General features: G+C 33.5%; 1 protein-coding gene across 8 annotated transcripts in view; it reads right to left on the bottom strand.

Annotated features, from left to right (window-relative positions):
* The window catches only part of LOC133541275 (transmembrane protein 184B-like), a 60,515-nt gene extending 38,469 nt beyond the window's left edge, over positions 1 to 22,046 (bottom strand). For 2 of the 8 annotated variants that reach the window (XM_061884582.1, XM_061884583.1), the window contains exons 1-2: positions 21,588 to 21,687; positions 14,954 to 15,172 (exon numbers count right to left, since the gene is read on the bottom strand). In XM_061884582.1, the coding sequence (XP_061740566.1) occupies positions 14,954 to 15,172 (219 nt within the window). In that variant the 5' untranslated portion in view covers positions 21,588 to 21,687. Of the gene's footprint in view, positions 1 to 14,953; positions 15,173 to 21,465; positions 21,688 to 21,953 lie in introns of those variants that run through there. The other 6 variants (XM_061884577.1, XM_061884585.1, XM_061884579.1 and 3 more) reach the window with 5 other exon arrangements.
* Positions 22,047 to 22,467: the final 421 nt, after the last annotated feature.

Raw genomic sequence — 22,467 nt, 5'->3', positions numbered from 1 at the left:
TGTATTATATTGTATTGTTTACCTTCCATAACGTGTCTACTGACAGATATAAGTTAGAACAACACACTACTTTGTATTATATTGTAGTTTTTACCTTCCATAACATGTCTACTGACAGATATAGGTTAGAACAACACACTACTTTGTATTATATTGTATTGTTTACCTTCCATAACGTGTCTACTGACAGATATAAGTTAGAACAACACACTACTTTGTATTATATTGTAGTTTTTACCTTCCATAACGTGCCTACTGACAGATATAAGTTAGAAAAACACACTACTTTGTATTATATTGTAGTTTTTACCTTCCATAACGTGCCTACTGACAGATATAAGTTAGAACAACACACTACTTTGTATTATATTGTAGTTTTTACCTTCCATAACGTGCCTACTGACAGATATAAGTTAGAACAACCCACTACTTTGTATTATATTGTAGTTTTTACCTTCCATAACGTGCCTACTGACAGATATAAGTTAGAACAACACACTACTTTGTATTATATTGTAGTTTTTACCTTCCATAACGTGCCTACTGACAGATATAAGTTAGAACAACACACTACTTTGTATTATATTGTAGTTTTTACCTTCCATAACGTGTCTACTGACAGATATAAGTTAGAACAACACACTACTTTGTATTATATTGTATTGTTTACCTTCCATAACGTGTCTACTGACAGATATAAGTTAGAACAACACACTACTTTGTATTATATTGTAGTTTTTACCTTCCATAACATGTCTACTGACAGATATAGGTTAGAACAACACACTACTTTGTATTATATTGTATTGTTTACCTTCCATAACGTGTCTACTGACAGATATAAGTTAGAACAACACACTACTTTGTATTATATTGTAGTTTTTACCTTCCATAACGTGCCTACTGACAGATATAAGTTAGAAAAACACACTACTTTGTATTATATTGTAGTTTTTACCTTCCATAACGTGCCTACTGACAGATATAAGTTAGAACAACACACTACTTTGTATTATATTGTAGTTTTTACCTTCCATAACGTGCCTACTGACAGATATAAGTTAGAACAACACACTACTTTGTATTATATTGTAGTTTTTACCTTCCATAACGTGCCTACTGACAGATATAAGTTAGAACAACACACTACTTTGTATTATATTGTAGTTTTTACCTTCCATAATGTGTCTATTGACAGATATAAGTTAGAAATATACACTACTTTTTATTATAAATGTTGTAGTTTTTACCTTCCATAATGTGTCTACTGACAGATATAAGTTAGAACAACACACTACTTTGTATTGTATTGTAGTTTTTACCTTCCATAACGTGTCTACTGACAGATATAAGTTAGAACAACACACTACTTTGTATTATATTGTAGTTTTTACCTTCCATAACGTGCCTACTGACAGATATAAGATAGAAAAACACACTACTTTGTATTATATTGTAGTTTTTACCTTCCATAACGTGTCTACTGACAAATATAAGTTAGAAATATACACTACTTTTTATTATAAATGTTGTAGTTTTTACCTTCCATAACGTGTCTACTGACAGATATAAGTTAGAACAACACACTACTTTGTATTATATTGTAGTTTTACCTTCCATAACGTGCCTACTGACAGATATAAGTTAGAACAACACACTACTTTGTATTATATTGTAGTTTTTACCTTCCATAACGTGTCTACTGACAGATATAAGTTAGAACAACACACTACTTTGTATTATATTGTAGTTTTTACCTTCCATAACGTGTCTACTGACAGATATAAGTTAGAACAACACACTACTTTGTATTATATTGTAGTTTTTACCTTCCATAACGTGTCTACTGACAGATATAAGTTAGAACAACACACTACTTTGTGTTATATTGTAGTTTTTACCTTCCATAACGTGCCTACTGACAGATATAAGTTAGAACAACACACTACTTTGTATTATATTGTAGTTTTTACCTTCCATAACGTGCCTACTGACAGATATAAGTTAGAACAACACACTACTTTGTATTATATTGTAGTTTTTACCTTCCATAACGTGTCTATTGACAGATATAAGTTAGAAATATACACTACTTTTTATTATAAATGTTGTAGTTTTTACCTTCCATAACGTGTCTACTGACAGATATAAGTTAGAACAACACACTACTTTGTATTATATTGTAGTTTTTACCTTCCATAACGTTTCTACTGACAGATATAAGATAGAAAAACACACTACTTTGTATTATATTGTAGTTTTTACCTTCCATAACATGTCTACTGACAGATATAAGTTAGAACAACACACTACTCTGTATTATATTGTAGTTTTTACCTTCCATAACGTGTCTACTGACAGATATAAGTTAGAACAACACACTACTCTGTATTATATTGTAGTTTTTACCTTCCATAACGTGTCTACTGACAGATATAAGTTAGAACAACACACTACTTTGTATTGTATTGTAGTTTTTACCTTCTATAACGTGCCTACTGACAGATATAAGTTAGAAAAACACACTACTTTGTATTATATTGTAGTTTTTACCTTCCATAACGTGCCTACTGACAGATATAAGTTAGAAAAACACACTACTTTGTATTATATTGTAGTTTTTACCTTCCATAACATGTCTACTGACAGATATAAGTTAGAACAACACACTACTCTGTATTATATTGTAGTTTTTTACCTTCCATAACGTGTCTACTGACAGATATAAGTTAGAACAACACACTACTTTGTATTGTATTGTAGTTTTTACCTTCTATAACGTGCCTACTGACAGATATAAGTTAGAACAACACACTACTTTGTATTATATTGTAGTTTTTACCTTCCATAACGTGCCTACTGACAGATATAAGTTAGAAAAACACACTACTTTGTATTATATTGTAGTTTTTACCTTCCATAACGTGCCTACTGACAGATATAAGTTAGAAAAACACACTACTTTGTATTATATTGTAGTTTTTACCTTCCATAACGTGCCTACTGACAGATATAAGTTAGAAAAACACACTACTTTGTATTATATTGTAGTTTTTACCTTCCATAACGTGCCTACTGACAGATATAAGTTAGAAAAACACACTACTTTGTATTATATTGTAGTTTTTACCTTCCATAACGTGCCTACTGACAGATATAAGTTAGAAAAACACACTACTTTGTATTATATTGTAGTTTTTACCTTCCATAACGTGCCTACTGACAGATATAAGTTAGAAAAACACACTACTTTGTATTATATTGTAGTTTTTACCTTCCATAACGTGCCTACTGACAGAATAAGTTAGAAATATACACTACTTTTTATTATAAATGTTGTAGTTTTTACCTTCCATAACATGTCTACTGACAGATATAAGTTAGAACAACACACTACTTTGTATTATATTGTAGTTTTTACCTTCCATAACGTGTCTACTGACAGATATAAGTTAGAACAACACACTACTTTGTATTATATTGTAGTTTTTACCTTCCATAACGTGCCTACTGACAGATATAAGTTAGAACAACACACTACTTTGTATTATATTGTATTGTTTACCTTCCATAACGTGGTCCTACTGACAGATATAAGTTAGAACAACACACTACATTGTATTATATTGTAGTTTTTACCTTCCATAACATGTCTACTGACAGATATAGGTTAGAACAAGACACTACTTTGTATTATATTGTATTGTTTACCTTCCATAACGTGTCTACTGACAGATATAAGTTAGAACAAGACACTACTTTGTATTATATTGTATTGTTTACCTTCCATAACATGTCTACTGACAGATATAAGTTAGAACAACACACTACTTTGTATTATATTGTAGTTTTTACCTTCCATAACGTGTCTACTGACAGATATAAGTTAGAACAACACACTACTTTGTATTATATTGTATTGTTTACCTTCCATAACGTGTCTACTGACAGATATAAGTTAGAACAACACACTACTTTGTATTATATTGTAGTTTTTACCTTCCATAACATGTCTACTGACAGATATAGGTTAGAACAACACACTACTTTGTATTATATTGTATTGTTTACCTTCCATAACGTGTCTACTGACAGATATAAGTTAGAACAACACACTACATTGTATTATATTGTAGTTTTTACCTTCCATAACGTGTCTACTGACAGATATAAGTTAGAACAACACACTACTTTGTATTATATTGTAGTTTTTACCTTCCATAACGTGTCTACTGACAGATATAAGTTAGAACAACACACTACTTTGTATTATATTGTAGTTTTTACCTTCCATAACGTGCCTACTGACAGATATAAGTTAGAAAAACACACTACTTTGTATTATATTGTAGTTTTTACCTTCCATAACGTGCCTACTGACAGATATAAGTTAGAAAAACACACTACTTTGTATTATATTGTAGTTTTTACCTTCCATAACGTGCCTACTGACAGATATAAGTTAGAAAAACACACTACTTTGTATTATATTGTAGTTTTTACCTTCCATAACATGTCTACTGACAGATATAGGTTAGAACAACACACTACTTTGTATTATATTGTATTGTTTACCTTCCATAACATGTCTACTGACAGATATAAGTTAGAACAACACACTACTTTGTATTATATTGTAGTTTTTACCTTCCATAACGTGTCTACTGACAGATATAAGTTAGAACAACACACTACTTTGTATTATATTGTATTGTTTACCTTCCATAACGTGTCTACTGACAGATATAAGTTAGAACAACACACTACTTTGTATTATATTGTAGTTTTTACCTTCCATAACATGTCTACTGACAGATATAGGTTAGAACAACACACTACTTTGTATTATATTGTATTGTTTACCTTCCATAACGTGTCTACTGACAGATATAAGTTAGAACAACACACTACTTTGTATTATATTGTAGTTTTACCTTCCATAACGTGCCTACTGACAGATATAAGTTAGAAAAACACACTACTTTGTATTATATTGTAGTTTTTACCTTCCATAACGTGCCTACTGACAGATATAAGTTAGAACAACACACTACTTTGTATTATATTGTAGTTTTTACCTTCCATAACGTGCCTACTGACAGATATAAGTTAGAACAACCCACTACTTTGTATTATATTGTAGTTTTTACCTTCCATAACGTGCCTACTGACAGATATAAGTTAGAACAACACACTACTTTGTATTATATTGTAGTTTTTACCTTCCATAACGTGTCTACTGACAGATATAAGTTAGAACAACACACTACTTTGTATTATATTGTAGTTTTTACCTTCCATAACGTGCCTACTGACAGATATAAGTTAGAAAAACACACTACTTTGTATTATATTGTAGTTTTTACCTTCCATAACGTGCCTACTGACAGAATAAGTTAGAACAACACACTACTTTGTATTATATTGTAGTTTTTACCTTCCATAATGTGTCTATTGACAGATATAAGTTAGAAATATACACTACTTTTTATTATAAATGTTGTAGTTTTTACCTTCCATAACATGTCTACTGACAGATATAAGTTAGAACAACACACTACTTTGTATTATATTGTAGTTTTTACCTTCCATAACGTGCCTACTGACAGATATAAGTTAGAACAACACACTACTTTGTATTATATTGTAGTTTTTACCTTCCATAATGTGTCTATTGACAGATATAAGTTAGAAATATACACTACTTTTTATTATAAATGTTGTAGTTTTTACCTTCCATAATGTGTCTACTGACAGATATAAGTTAGAACAACACACTACTTTGTATTGTATTGTAGTTTTTACCTTCCATAACGTGTCTACTGACAGATATAAGTTAGAACAACACACTACTTTGTATTATATTGTAGTTTTTACCTTCCATAACGTGCCTACTGACAGATATAAGTTAGAACAACACACTACTTTGTATTATATTGTAGTTTTTACCTTCCATAATGTGTCTATTGACAGATATAAGTTAGAAATATACACTACTTTTTATTATAAATGTTGTAGTTTTTACCTTCCATAACGTGTCTACTGACAGATATAAGTTAGAACAACACACTACTTTGTATTATATTGTATTTTTTACCTTCCATAACGTGTCTACTGACAGATATAAGTTAGAACAACACACTACTTTGTATTATATTGTAGTTTTACCTTCCATAACGTGTCTACTGACAGATATAAGTTAGAACAACACACTACTTTGTATTATATTGTAGTTTTTACCTTCCATAACGTGTCTACTGACAGATATAAGTTAGAACAACACACTACTCTGTATTATATTGTAGTTTTTACCTTCCATAACGTGCCTACTGACAGATATAAGTTAGAACAACACACTACTTTGTATTATATTGTAGTTTTTACCTTCCATAATGTGTCTACTGACAGATATAAGTTAGAACAACCCACTACTTTGTATTATATTGTAGTTTTTACCTTCCATAACGTGCCTACTGACAGATATAAGTTAGAACAACACACTACTTTGTATTATATTGTAGTTTTTACCTTCCATAACGTGTCTACTGACAGATATAAGTTAGAACAACACACTACTTTGTATTATATTGTAGTTTTTACCTTCCATAACGTGTCTACTGACAGATATAAGTTAGAACAACACACTACTTTGTATTATATTGTAGTTTTTACCTTCCATAACGTGTCTACTGACAGATATAAGTTAGAACAACACACTACTTTGTATTATATTGTAGTTTTTACCTTCCATAACGTGCCTACTGACAGATATAAGTTAGAAAAACACACTACTTTGTATTATATTGTATTTTTTACCTTCCATAACGTGCCTACTGACAAGTTAGAAAAACACACTACTTTGTATTATATTGTAGTTTTTACCTTCCATAACGTGCCTACTGACAGATATAAGTTAGAACAACACACTACTTTGTATTATATTGTAGTTTTTACCTTCCATAATGTGTCTACTGACAGATATAAGTTAGAACAACCCACTACTTTGTATTATATTGTAGTTTTTACCTTCCATAACGTGCCTACTGACAGATATAAGTTAGAACAACACACTACTTTGTATTATATTGTAGTTTTTACCTTCCATAACGTGTCTACTGACAGATATAAGTTAGAACAACACACTACTTTGTATTATATTGTAGTTTTTACCTTCCATAACGTGTCTACTGACAGATATAAGTTAGAACAACACACTACTTTGTATTATATTGTAGTTTTTACCTTCCATAACGTGCCTACTGACAGATATAAGTTAGAAAAACACACTACTTTGTATTATATTGTATTTTTTACCTTCCATAACGTGCCTACTGACAAGTTAGAAAAACACACTACTTTGTATTATATTGTAGTTTTTACCTTCCATAACGTGCCTACTGACAGAATAAGTTAGAACAACACACTACTTTGTATTATATTGTAGTTTTTACCTTCCATAATGTGTCTATTGACAGATATAAGTTAGAAATATACACTACTTTGTATTATATTGTAGTTTTTACCTTCCATAATGTGTCTATTGACAGATATAAGTTAGAAAAACACACTACTTTGTATTATATTGTAGTTTTTACCTTCCATAACGTGCCTACTGACAGAATAAGTTAGAACAACACACTACTTTGTATTATATTGTAGTTTTTACCTTCCATAATGTGTCTATTGACAGATATAAGTTAGAAATATACACTACTTTTTATTATAAATGTTGTAGTTTTTACCTTCCATAACATGTCTACTGACAGATATAAGTTAGAACAACACACTACTTTGTATTATATTGTAGTTTTTACCTTCCATAACGTGTCTACTGACAGATATAAGTTAGAACAACACACTACTTTGTATTATATTGTAGTTTTTACCTTCTATAACATGTCTACTGACTGATATAAGTTAGAATAACACACTACTTTGTATTGTATTGTAGTTTTTACCTTCCATAACGTGTCTACTGACAGATATAAGTTAGAACAACACACTACTTTGTATTATATTGTAGTTTTTACCTTCCATAACGTGCCTACTGACAGATATAAGTTAGAACAACACACTACTTTGTATTATATTGTAGTTTTTACCTTCCATAATGTGTCTATTGACAGATATAAGTTAGAAATATACACTACTTTTTATTATAAATGTTGTAGTTTTTACCTTCCATAACGTGTCTACTGACAGATATAAGTTAGAACAACACACTACTTTGTATTATATTGTAGTTTTTACCTTCCATAACATGTCTACTGACAGATATAAGTTAGAACAACACACTACTTTGTATTATATTGTAGTTTTTACCTTCCATAACATGTCTACTGACAGATATAAGTTAGAACAACACACTACTTTGTATTATATTGTAGTTTTTACCTTCCATAACGTGTCTACTGACAGATATAAGTTAGAACAACACACTACTTTGTATTATATTGTAGTTTTTACCTTCCATAACGTGTCTACTGACAGATATAAGTTAGAACAACACACTACTTTGTATTATATTGTAGTTTTTACCTTCCATAATGTGTCTACTGACAGATATAAGTTAGAACAACACACTACTTTGTATTATATTGTAGTTTTTACCTTCCATAACGTGCCTACCGACAGATATAAGTTAGAACAACACACTACTCTGTATTATATTGTAGTTTTTACCTTCCATAACGTGCCTACTGACAGATATAAGTTAGAACACACTACTTTGTATTATATTGTAGTTTTTACCTTCCATAACGTGCCTACTGACAGATATAAGTTAGAACAACACACTACTTTGTATTATATTGTAGTTTTTACCTTCCATAATGTGTCTATTGACAGATATAAGTTAGAAATATACACTACTTTTTATTATAAATGTTGTAGTTTTTACCTTCCATAACGTGCCTACTGACAGATATAAGTTAGAACAACACACTACTTTGTATTATATTGTAGTTTTTACCTTCCATAACGTGCCTACTGACAGATATAAGTTAGAACAACACACTACTTTGTATTATATTGTAGTTTTTTACCTTCCATAATGTGTCTATTGACAGATATAAGTTAGAAATATACACTACTTTTTATTATAAATGTTGTAGTTTTTACCTTCCATAACGTGCCTACTGACAGATATAAGTTAGAACAACACACTACTTTGTATTATATTGTAGTTTTTTACCTTCCATAACGTTTCTACTGACAGATATAAGATAGAAAAACACACTACTTTGTATTATATTGTTGTTTTTACCTTCCATAACGTGTCTACTGACAGATATAAGTTAGAACAACACACTACTCTGTATTATATTGTATTTTTTACCTTCCATAACGTGTCTACTGACAGATATAAGTTAGAACAACACACTACTTTGTATTATATTGTAGTTTTTACCTTCCATAATGTGTCTACTGACAGATATAAGTTAGAACTACTTAGTATTATAAATGTTGTAGTTTTTATCTTCCATAACGTGTCTACTGACAGATATAAGTTAGAATTAAAATACATGGGTACGGCTAGTATCTCCTATTAGCAAACAGATAGACGTACCAACTCGGCGTAATATCTTAACATCGAAACACTCTCTCGTCACAACTCAGCCCTGATGGTCGGCACCTATAGGTTTACAATTAGTTGTAAAATGTTGGACGGTTGTTTTTATGATATGCAGGCGAACGACAACTTTAAAACATACCGGCTTAGCTACGGCACCTGGCAGCCATCTTGGTGTAGACGATCACAGCCCCTCCCTCACGAATGTTGGTGCGTGCGCACCAGCAGCAGACGGTACGGAAAAAAAACGTCTCCCTCACTGTGTCTGCGCACGGCGGCCATCTCTGAAATTGTTTTCAGCGTAGCGGTTCTTTGAAGGCTGATAAAATCAAAACCGTAGCAGTAATTAAAACTCTTTCATCAACTTTTAATCAGAAGGGTTCAATCTCTCTCCTGTGGTAGTTTGAAGCCGACACGACAAACGCGCTCAAAGGAGATAATGTTGGAAAAAAGGTGACCGGTTTTTACAAAACTTTTGTTTTGAAGGGGGAATTGCAAACTTCATGTTGCTTTTTGCTGGGGGTTGTCAATATATGAAATGTAGGTCTAAGTGAGACCTACATAGAGGTTTTTGTTTCATGTTTCTACGACATTCCTACTGGAAGTTACAGGCAGTTTTGTCTGTTTTTTTCCCAGAAGCAGTTTGTCTGTGTTTTATTCCTGGGGGGCGCTAGAGCGAAATTTTTAGTTTTGGGGTTTGTTTTTTTATTAGATTGCAATTTTCGCCAGTCCTGATGTGTGTGTCAAATATGGTGAGTTTTGAAGCATGTTAAGGGGGTCAAATTACAGCTCAAAGAGGCAAAAATGACATTTTTTAGGAACGTTTTGTTTTGAAGGGGTTTTTGCCAACTTCCTGTTCATTTTTGCTGAAGGAGGTCAGTGTATGAAATCTAGGTTTAAGTCAGTCCTACATAGAGGTTTTTGTTTCATGTCTTTACGACATTCCTAAAGGAAGTTACAAGCAGTTTTGTCTGTGTTTTTTCCTAGGGGGCGCTAGGGCGCAATTTTGAGTTTTGGGGGTTTTTTTTTATTAGATTGCAATTTTCGCCAGTCCTGATGTGTGTGTGAAATGTGGTGAGTTTTGAAGCATGTTAAGGGGGTCAAATTACAGCTCAAAGAGGGAAAAATTTAATTTTTTGGAAACTTTTTTTTTGAAGGGGTTTTTGCCAACTTCCTGTTGATTTTTGCTTAAGGAAGTAAGTGTATGAAATCTAGGTTTAAGTCAGACCTACATAGAGGTTTTTGTTTCATGTCTTTACGACATTTCTAAAGGAAGTTACAATCAGTTTTGGCTGTGTTTTTTCTAGGGGGCGCTAGAGCGCAATTTTGAGTTTTGGATTTTGTTTTCTTATTAGATGGCAATTTTCGCCAGTCCTGATGTGTGTGTCCAGTTTGGTGAGTTTTGAAGCATGTTAAGGGGGTCAAATTACAGCTCAAACAGGCAAAAATGAAATTTTTTAGGAAACTTTTGTTTTGAAGGGTTTTTTGCCAACTTCCTGTTGATTTTTGCTTAAGGAAGTAAGTGTATGAAATCTAGGTTTAAGTCAGACCTACATAGAGGTTTTTGTTTCATGTCTTTACGACATTCCTAAAGGAAGTTACAAGCAGTTTTCTCTGTGTTTTTTCCTAGGGGGCGCTAGGGCGCAATTTTGAGTTTTGGGGTTTTTTTTTTTTTTTATTAGATTGCAATTTTCGCCAGTCCTGATGTGTGTGTGAAATGTGGTGAGTTTTGAAGCATGTTAAGGGGGTCAAATTACAGCTCAAAGAGGGAAAAATGTAATTTTTTAGGAAACTTTTGTTTTGAAGGGGTTTTTGCCAACTTCCTGTTGATTTTTGCTTAAGGAAGTAAGTGTATGAAATCTAGGTTTAAGTCAGACCTACATAGAGGTTTTTGTTTCATGTCTTTACGACATTTCTAAAGGAAGTTACAAGCAGTTTTGGCTGTGTTTTTTCTAGGGGGCGCTAGAGCACAATTTGGAGTTTTGGATTTAGTTTTCTTATTAGATGGCAATTTTCGCCAGTCCTTATGTGTGTGTGAAATGTGGTGAGTTTTGAAGCATGTTAAGGGGGTCAAATTACAGCTCAAACAGGCAAAAATGACATTTTTTAGGAAACTTTTGTTTTGAAGGGGTTTTTGCCAACTTCCTGTTGATTTTTGCTTAAGGAAGTCAGTGTATGAAATCTAGGTTTAAGTCAGACCTACATAGAGGTTTTTGTTTCATGTCTTTACGACATTCCTAAAGGAAGTTACAAGCAGTTTTGTCTGTGTTTTTTCCTAGGGGGCGCTAGGGCGCAATTTTGAGTTTTGGGGTTTGTTTTTTTTAATTAGGTGGCAATTTTCGCCAGTCCTGATGTGTTTGTTAAATATGGTGAGTTTTGAAGCATGTTAAGGGGGTCAAATTACAGCTCAAAGAGGCAAAAATGACATTTTTTAGGAAACTTTTGTTTTGAAGGGTTTTTTGCCAACTTCCTGTTGATTTTTGCTTAAGGAAGTAAGTGTATGAAATCTAGGTTTAAGTCAGACCTACATAGAGGTTTTTGTTTCATGTCTTTACAACATTCCTGAAGGAAGTTACAAGCAGTTTTGTCTGTGTTTTTTCCTTAGAGGCGCTAGAACGCAATTTTGAGTTTTGGGGTTTGTTTTTTTATTAGATGGCAATTTTCGACAGTCCTGATGTGTGTGTCAAATAAGGTGAGTTTTGAAGCATGTTAAGGGGGTCAAATTACAGCTCAAAGAGGCAAAAATTACATTTTTTAGGAAGGTTTTGTTTTGAAGGGGTTTTTGCCAACTTCCTGTTCATTTTTGCTGAAGGAGGTCAGTGTATGAAATCTAGGTTTAAGTCAGACCTACATAGAGGTTTTTGTATCATGTCTTTACGACATTCATAAAGGAAGTTACAAGCAGTTTTGTCTGTGTTTTTTCCTTAGAGGCGCTAGAGCGCAATTTTGAGTTTTGGGGTTTGTTTTTTTATTAGATGGCAATTTTCGCCAGTCCTGATGTGTGTGTCAAATATAGTGAGTTTTGAAGCATGTTAAGGGGGTCAAATTACAGCTCAAAGAGGCAAAAATTACATTTTTTAGGAAAGTTTTGTTTTGAAGGGGTTTTTGCCAACTTCCTGTTCATTTTTACTGAAGGAGGTCAGTGTATGAAATCTAATTTTAAGTCAGACCTACATAGAGGTTTTTGTATCATGTCTTTACGACATTCCTAAAGGAAGTTACAAGCAGTTTTCTCTGTGTTTTTTCCTAGGGGGCGCTAGGGCGCAATTTTGAGTTTTGGGTTTGTTTTTTTTTATTAGATGGCAATTTTCGCCAGTCCTGATGTGTGTGTGAAATGTGGTGAGTTTTGAAGCATGTTAAGGGGGTCAAATTACAGCTCAAAGAGGGAAAAATGTAATTTTTTAGGAAACTTTTGTTTTGAAGGGGTTTTCGCCAACTTCCTGTTCATTTTTACTAAAGGAGGTCAGTGTATGAAATCTAGGTTTAAGTCAGACCTACATAGAGGTTTTTGTATCATGTCTTTACGACATTCCTAAAGGAAGTTACAAGCAGTTTTGTCTGTGTTTTTTCTAGGGGGCGCTAGGGCGCAATTTTGAGTTTTGGATTTTGTTTTCTTATTAGATGGCAATTTTTACCAGTCCTGATGTGTTTGTTAAATATGGTGAGTTTTGAAGCATGTTAAGGGGGTCAAATTACAGCTCAAAGAGGCAAAAATTAAATTTTTTAGGAAAGTTTTGTTTTGAAGGGGTTTTTGCCAACTTCCTGTTCATTTTTGCTGGAGGAGGTCAGTGTATGAAATCTAGTTTTAAGTCAGACCTACATAGAGGTTTTTGTATCATGTCTTTACGACATTTCTAAAGGAAGTTACAAGCAGTTTTGTCTGTGGTTTTTCCTTAGAGGCGCTAGAGCGCAATTTTGAGTTTTGGGGTTTGTTTTTTTTAATTAGGTGGCAATTTTCTCCAGTCCTGATGTGTGTGTGAAATGTGGTGAGTTTTGAAGCATGTTAAGGGGGTCAAATTACAGCTCAAAGAGGCAAAAATTACATTTTTTAGGAAACTTTTGTTTTGAAGGGGTTTTTGCCAACTTCCTGTGGATTTTTGCTTAAGGAAGTAAGTGTATGAAATCTAGGTTTAAGTCAGAACTACATAGAGGTTTTTGTTTCATGTCTTTACGACATTCCTAAAGGAAGTTACAAGCAGTTTTGGCTGTGTTTTTTCTAGGGGGCGCTAGAGCGCAATTTTGAGTTTTGGATTTAGTTTTCTTATTAGATGGCAATTTTCGCCAGTCCTGATGTGTGTGTCAAATATGGTGAGTTTTGAAGCATGTTAAGGGGGTCAAATTACAGCTCAAAGAGGGAAAAATGTAATTTTTTAGGAAACTTTTGTTTTGAAGGGTTTTTTGCCAACTTCCTGTTGATTTTTGCTTAAGGAAGTAAGTGTATGAAATCTAGGTTTAAGTCAGACCTACATAGAGGTTTTTGTTTCATGTCTTTACGACATTTCTAAAGGAAGTTACAAGCAGTTTTGGCTGTGTTTTTTCTAGGGGGCGCTAGGGCGCAATTTTGAGTTTTGGGTTTTTTTTTTTATTTATTAGATTGCAATTTTCGCCAGTCCTGATGTGTGTGTGAAATGTGGTGAGTTTTGAAGCATGTTAAGGGGGTCAAATTACAGCTCAAAGAGGGAAAAATTTAATTTTTTAGGAAACTTTTGTTTTGAAGGGGTTTTTGCCAACTTCCTGTTGATTTTTGCTTAAGGAAGTAAGTGTATGAAATCTAGGTTTAAGTCAGACCTACATAGAGGTTTTTGTTTCATGTCTTTACGACATTCCTAAAGGAAGTTACAAGCAGTTTTGTCTGTGTTTTTTCTAGGGGGCGCTAGAGCGCAATTTTGAGTTTTGGATTTAGTTTTCTTATTAGATGGCAATTTTCACCAGTCCTGATGTGTGTGTCAAATATGGTGAGTTTTGAAGCATGTTAAGGGGGTCAAATTACAGCTCAAAGAGGCGGCGGTATAATAATAATAATAAAACCTTAGAAATACAATAGGGTCCTCTGTCCCAAAGGGACATTTGGTCCCTAATTACACAAAATAGAAATATGTAAGAAATGCTTCATAAAGTGTAAGAAGAAGTGTGAAAATGTAAACAGAGAACTATTGTCTGCAGGTTTAGTGGCAGGAGGTTCCAGCTGTGCTCTAAAGGGTGAGCTAAGGTGGTGTGGTGTTAGCGCCCTTGCCTTGCATCATGTACAGACCACATTGGTCTGACTACGGTCCCTTTGGAAACATCCAAAAACAGACTTTTCACTCACGACGACGTCTCCACGCACTAAACCAGTCTGGGTTTCCCGCACGCGCTCATAACCCCACATGGACGTGTTGGTACCTGCTGACAGGTGATGAGCAGCGCCGTCCAGACAAAAAAGCCGGATATGGTCTGGGCAGTGGGGGTCATGAGGAAGAAAGGCTGATCCGGTGTGACCAGCGGGGTCTCTGGCATCCAGGAGGAGTTGGACCCCCGGGGGGCCATGGTGGCAGAGCCTGCGGGGGAATCGTTCACCAGCCTCGCCGCCGACGGGGGCGTGTCCCGCCACAGCCGACTCATCTGCAGCAGCACAGGAAGTAGGGAAGAAATAGGCATGAACACGCGAAAGGAAGTAAGGACTTGCCGTGAAATTATGTTTTTGTCTTTTTCAGTGGATTTGTTTGCGGCCACAGGAAGAATTGCTCAAAAACACATTATGATGGGACTGACGGGAGCTGGTGTTGCTACGGTAGGAAATATATTTGCATGTATGAATGTACAAACCCCGTTTCCATATGAGTTGGGAAATTGTGTTAGATGTAAATATAAACAGAATACAATGATTTGCAAATCCTTTTCAAGCCATATTCAGTTGAATATGCTACAAAGACAACATATTTGATGTTCAAACTCATAAACTTTATTTTTTTTGCAAATAATAATTAACTTAGAATTTCATGGCTGCAACACGTGCCAAAGTAGTTGGGAAAGGGCATGTTCACCACTGTGTTACATCACCCTTTCTTTTAACAACACTCAATAAACGTTTGGGAACTGAGGAAACTAATTGTTGAAGCTTTGAACGTGGAATTCTTTCCCATTCTTGTTTTATGTAGAGCTTCAGTCCTTCAACAGTCTGGGGTCTCCGCTGTCGTATTTTACGCTTCATAATGCGCCACACATTTTCCATGGGAGACAGGTCTGGACTGCAGGCGGGCCAGGAAATACTACGAAGCTACGCTGTTGTAACACGTGGCTTGGCATTGTCTTGCTAAAATAAGCAGGGGCGTCCATGATAACGTTGCTTGGATGACAACATATGTTGCTCCAAAACCTGTATGGACCATTCAGCATTAATGGTGCCTTCACAGATGTGTAAGTTACCCATGCCTTGGGCACTAATGCACCCCCATACCATCACACATGCTGGCTTTTCAACTTTGCGCCTATAGTAATCCGGATGGTTATTTTCCTCTTTGTTCCGGAGGACACCATGTCCACAGTTTCCAAATATAATTTGAAATCTGGATTTGTCAGACCACAGAACACTTTACCACTTTGTATCACTCCATCTTAGATGATCTCGGGTCCAGCGAAGCCGGCGGTGTTTCTGGGTGTTGTTGACAAATGGGTTTTACTTTGCATGGTAGAGTTTTAACCTGCACTCACAGATGTAGCGACCAACTGTAGTTACTGACAGTGGTTTTATGACGTGTTCCTGAGCCCATGTGGTGATATCCTTTACACACTGATGTCGGTTTTTGATGCAGCACCACCTGAGGGTTCAAAGGTCCGTAATGTCATCGCTTATGTGCAGTGATTTCTCCAGATTCTCTGAACCTTTTGATGATTTTACGGACCGTAGATGGTAAAATCCCTAAATTCTTTGCAATAGCTCGTTGAGAAATGTTGTTCTAAAACTGTTTGACGATTTGCTTACAAAGGGGTGTACCTCGCCCCATCTTTGTTTGTGAATTACTTAGCATTTCATGGAAGCTGTTTTTATACCCAATCATGGCACCCACCTGTTCCCAATTAGCCTGCACACCTGTGGGATGTTCCAAATAAGTGTTTGATGAGCATTCTTCAACTTTATCAGTATTTATTGCCACCTTTCCCAACTTCTTTGTCACGAGTTGCTGGCATCAAATTCTAAAGTTAATGATTATTTGCAAAAAGTTTGAACATCAAATATGTTGTCTTTGTAGCATATTCAACTGAATATGGGTTGAAAATGGTTTGCAAATCATTGTATTCTGTTTATATTTATGAAGCGTAAAATACGACAGCGGAGACCCCGGACTGTTGAAGGACTGAAGCTCTACATAAAACAAGAATGGGAAAGAATTCCACTTTCAAAGCTTCAACAATTAGTTTCCTCAGTTCCCAAACGTTTATTGAGTGTTGTTAAAAGAAAAGGTGATGTAACACAGTGGTGAACATGCCCTTTCCCAACTACTTTGGCACGTGTTGCAGCCATGAAATTCTAAAATTAATAATTTTTTGAAAAAAATATATAAAGTATATGAGTTTGAACATGAAATATGTTGTCTTTGTAGCATATTCAACTGAATATGGCTTGAAAAGGATTTGCAAATCATTGTATTCTGTTTATATTTACATCTAACACAATTTCCCAACTCATATGGAAACGGGGTTTGTATGTTTTGTCATTCTAAACATTAATATTAGGATGGAACTATTAATGAATGTGTGTCATTTTCATTGTTTACTTTTTAGTGTTTTAGTCTGCAGTGTGTGTGTGTGCATGAACTTTCATAAAAATAAATAAATCATCACTTTACGAAATCAGCAATAATTTAATGATTAAACAATGAATTACATATTGAAATAATGGATCCAATTATTGCGTAATGTGAAGTATTTTGACATGAAATACTTGAATGCAGTGCTTCTTTTCCACTTTAAATACGAGGGTGCCATCTTACAGTAGCTGGGTTGAGCGTGACGTGAATATCGATTCAAATCAGTTGTCGATCTGTTAATTATTTGTATCAGAAAAAGTTGTATATTTATTAATATCAGTTGTATATCTCTTAACTATTTGTATCAATAACCGTTTTATCTGTTTATCTATTGAAAGCAGTTTTGTATCTAATTGTATCCATTAAAACAGTTTTAAATTATTTTCATCAACAACTGGTTAACATCCATTAAAAAGAGTTGTATATCTAATAAAAAGAGTTTTATATCGATCAAAAAAATATAACTATTTAAAACCGTTTTATCTCTGTTTTGGCAACACTAAATGGTCCCTAGTGTGTGAATGTTGTCTATCTGTGTTGGCCCTGTGATGGGGTGGTGACTTGTCCAGGGTGTAACCCGCCATCAACCAGAATGAAACTGAGATAGGCTCCAAGAAACAGTTTCATATCTATCAAAACAGTTGTATATCTATTAAAAGCAGTTGTATAACTAATAATTATTGTTTTTATATATTATATACTGTAAAACCAGTTTTATATCTACTAAACAGTTGTATATCTAATAAAAACAGTTTTATATCTTTTAAAACCAGTTTTATATCTAATAAACAGTTGTATATCTAATAAAAACAGTTTTATCTTGGATAAAAACAGTTTTATCTTGGTTGAAAACAGTTGTATATCTATTAAACAGTAGTGTATTTATCAAACAGTTTTATATCTATTAAAAACAGATTTACATCTGACAAACAGTTTATCTATTAAACAGTAACAGTTGTATATCAATTAAAAACAAGTTTTATCTGGGATAAAAACAGTTTTATCTTGGTTAAAAACATATTTATATCTGATAAATAGTATTATATCTATTAAACAGTTTATTTATTAAACACTTGTCTATACAGTTTTATATTTATTAAACAGTTTATCTATCAAACAGTTGTCTATCTGTTAAAAACAGATTTATATCTATCAAACAGTTTTAACTATGTTAAAAACAGTTTAATATCTATTAAACAGTTTTATATCTTGTCTATCTATCAAAACATTTGATCTTGGTTAAAAACAGTTTTATATCTATTAAACAGTTTTATATCTATTATACAGCTTTATATCAAAGAGTTTTATCTCGTTTAAAAACAGCTTTATATCTATTACAAACAGTTGTAAGTCTATTAAAAGCAGTTGTATATCTATTAAAAACAGTTTTATCTTGGTTAAAAACATACTTATATCTGATAAACAGTATTATATCTATTAAACAGTTTATTTATTAAACACTTGTCTATACAGTTTTGTATTTATTAAACTGTTTATCTATTAAACAGTTGTCTATCTGTTAAAAACAGATTTATATCTATCAAACAGTTTTATCTATGTTAAAAACAGTTTAATATCTATTAAACAGTTCGATATCTATTAAACAGTTTTATATCTATTAAACAGTTTTATATCTTGTCTATCTATTAAAACGTTTGATCTTGGTTGAAAACAGTTTTATATCTATTATACAGCTTTATATCAAAGAGTTTTATCTCGTTTAAAAACAGCTTTATATCTCTTACAAACAGTTGTAAGTCTATTAAAAGCAGTTGTATATCTATTAAAAACAGTTTTATCTTAGTTAAAAACAGTTTTATCTTGGCTAAAAACAGTTTTATATCGATTAAACAGTTGTATAACTAATAATTATTGTTTTTATATATTATATATTGTAAAACCAGTTTTATATCTATTAAACAGTTGTATATCTAATAAACAGTTTTATATCTTTTAAAACCAGTTTTATATCTATTAAACAGTTGTCTATTAAAAACAATTTTATATTTATCAAAACAGTTGTCTATCTATTAAAAGCAGTTGTATAACTAATAATTATTGTTTTTATATATTATATATTGTAAAACCAGTTTTATATCTATTAAACAGTTCTATATCTAATAAACAGTTGTATATCTTTTAAAAACAGTTTTATCTTGGATAAAAACAGTTTTGTCTTGGATAAAAACAGTTTTATCTTGGTTAAAAACAGTTGTATATCTATTAAACAGTAGTGTATTTATCAAACAGTTTTATATCTATTAAAAACAGATTTATATCTGACAAACAGTTTATCTATTAAACAGTAACAGTTGTATATCTATTAAAAACAAGTATTATCTGGGATAAAAACAGTTTTATCTTGGCTAAAAACAGTTTTATCTTGGTTAAAAACATATTTATATCTGATAAACAGTATTATATCTATTAAACAGTTTATTTATTAAACACTTGTCTATACAGTTTTATATTTATTAAACAGTTTATCTATTAAAAAATTGTCTATCTGTTAAAAACAGATTTATATCTATCAAACAGTTTTAACTATGTTAAAAACAGTTTAATATCTATTAAACAGTTGTATATCTATTAAACAGTTTTCTATCAAAGAGTTTTATCTCGTTTAAAAACAGCTTTATATCTATTACAAACAGTTGTAAGTCTATTAAAAGCAGTTGTATATCTATTAAAAACTGTTTTATCTTGGTTAAAAACAGTTTTATCTTGGCTAAAAACAGTTTTATATCTATTAAACAGTTGTCTCTCTTTAACAGTTGTGTATCTATTAAACAGATTTATATCTATTGAAAGCAGTTTTATATTTATTAAGCAGTTGTATATCTATTAAACAGTTTTCTATTAAATAGTTTTATCTCGTTTAAAAACAGCTTTATATCTATTACAAACAGTTGTAAGTCTATTAAAAGCAGTTGTATATCTATTAAAAACAGTTTTATCTTGGTTAAAAACAGTTTTATCTTGGCTAAAAACAGTTTTATATCTATTAAACAGTTGTCTCTCTTTAACAGTTGTGTATCTATTAAACAGATTTATATCTATTGAAAGCAGTTTTATATTTATTAAGCAGTTGTATATCTATTAAAAAACAGATTTATATCTGAAAAACAGTTTGATATCTATTAAACAGCTGTCTATTAAAAACAGATTTATATCTATTAAACAGTTTATCTATTGAAAACAGATTTATATCTATTGAAAACAGTTTTATATCCATCAAACAGTTTTATCTTGGTTAAACAGTTTTATCTTGGCCACACAAACACAGCCGGTGTTTCCTGGTTTAAAATTCCCGAAGGAGAAGCTTTACTATGGATCAGAGCGGTCAAGCGAACATGGATCCTGACCACATGTCAACCGGCAGGTTTCGGTGAAAAAAATTGTGGTAATAAGTCGGCTCTTACCAGAAACATCAGCGGAGCTTCCGTCCTTCTGCAGCTGCGTGGCTTACCTCAGAAACATAGGCGGTCGCCACACCCCTCCGACTTTCAGGTACTATATAATCTCACTAAAACACTAGTAACACAATAGGCAGTTAAGGGATTTTCCAGAATTATCCTAGTAAATGTGTCTAATAACATCTGAATCGCTCTCACTGCCCTCGCCTCTTTTTTTTTTCTTTTTTCTCTCTGGTGCTTCACTCTAACTTTCCTCATCCACAAATCTTTCATCCTCGCTCAAATTAATGGGGAAATCGTCGCTTTCTCGGTCCGAATCGCTCTTGTTGCTGGTGGCCATGATAGTAAACAATGTGAGGAGCTCCACAACCCGTGACGTCACGCGCACATCGTCTGCTACTTCCGGTACAGGCAAGGCTTTTTTATTAGCGACCAAAAGTTGCGAACTTTATCGTGGATGTTCTCTACTAAATCTTTTCAGCAAAAATATGGCAATATCGCAAAATGATCAAGTATGACACATAGAATGGACCTGAAAATCTCATTTCAGTAGGCCTTTAAAAAAAGTCTGATCTTGGTTAAAAACAGTTTTATATCCATCAAACAGTTGTATCTTGGTCAAAAACTGTATTATATCCATTAGAGTTTCAAAAGGGACAAGCGGTAGAAAATGGATGTAAATTGTCCTCACCTCCTGTGTGTGCAGCACTTTGTCAACATTGGTTGCCAAGATGGATGATAGTTGTCCTCACCTCCTGTGTGTGCAGCACTTTGTCAACATTGGTTGCCAATATGGATGATAGTTGTCCTCACCTCCTGTGTGTGCAGCACTTTGTCAACATTGGTCGCCAATATGGATGATAGTTGTCCTCACCTCCTGTGTGTGCAGCACTTTGTCAACATTGGTCGCCAATATGGATGATAGTTGTCCTCACCTCCTGTGTGTGCAGCACTTTGTCAACATTGGTCGCCAATATGGATGATAGTTGTCCTCACCTCCTGTGTGTGCAGCACTTTGTCAACATTGGTCGCCAAGATGGATGATAGTTGTCCTCACCTCCTGTGTGTGCAGCACTTTGTCAACATTGGTCGCCAATATGGATGATAGTTGTCCTCACCTCCTGTGTGTGCAGCACTTTGTCAACATTGGTCGCCAATATGGATGATAGTTGTCCTCACCTCCTGTGTGTGCAGCACTTTGTCAACGTTGGTCGCCAATATGGATGATAGTTGTCCTCACCTCCTGTGTGTGCAGCACTTTGTCAACGTTGGTCGCCAATATGGATGATAGTTGTCCTCACCTCCTGTGTGTGCAGCACTTTGTCAACATTGGTCGCCAATATGGATGATAGTTGTCCTCACCTCCTGTGTGTGCAGCACTTTGTCAACGTTGGTCGCCAATATGGATGATAATTGTCCTCACCTCCTGTGTGTGCAGCACTTTGTCAACGTTGGTCGCCAATATGGATGATAGTTGTCCTCACCTCCTGTGTGTGCAGCACTTTGTCAACGTTGGTCGCCAATATGGATGATAGTTGTCCTCACCTCCTGTGTGTGCAGCACTTTGTCAACATTGGTCGCCAATATGGATGATAGTTGTCCTCACCTCCTGTGTGTGCAGCACTTTGTCAACATTGGTCGCCAATATGGATGATAGTTGTCCTCACCTCCTGTGTGTGCAGCACTTTGTCAA

This window comes from Nerophis ophidion, linkage group LG23, assembly GCF_033978795.1.
Source record: "Nerophis ophidion isolate RoL-2023_Sa linkage group LG23, RoL_Noph_v1.0, whole genome shotgun sequence".
Classification (NCBI taxonomy): Eukaryota; Metazoa; Chordata; class Actinopteri; order Syngnathiformes; family Syngnathidae; genus Nerophis; species Nerophis ophidion.
Note: the sequence above shows the minus strand (reverse complement) of the source record. Positions and strands in the feature narration are given on the sequence as shown.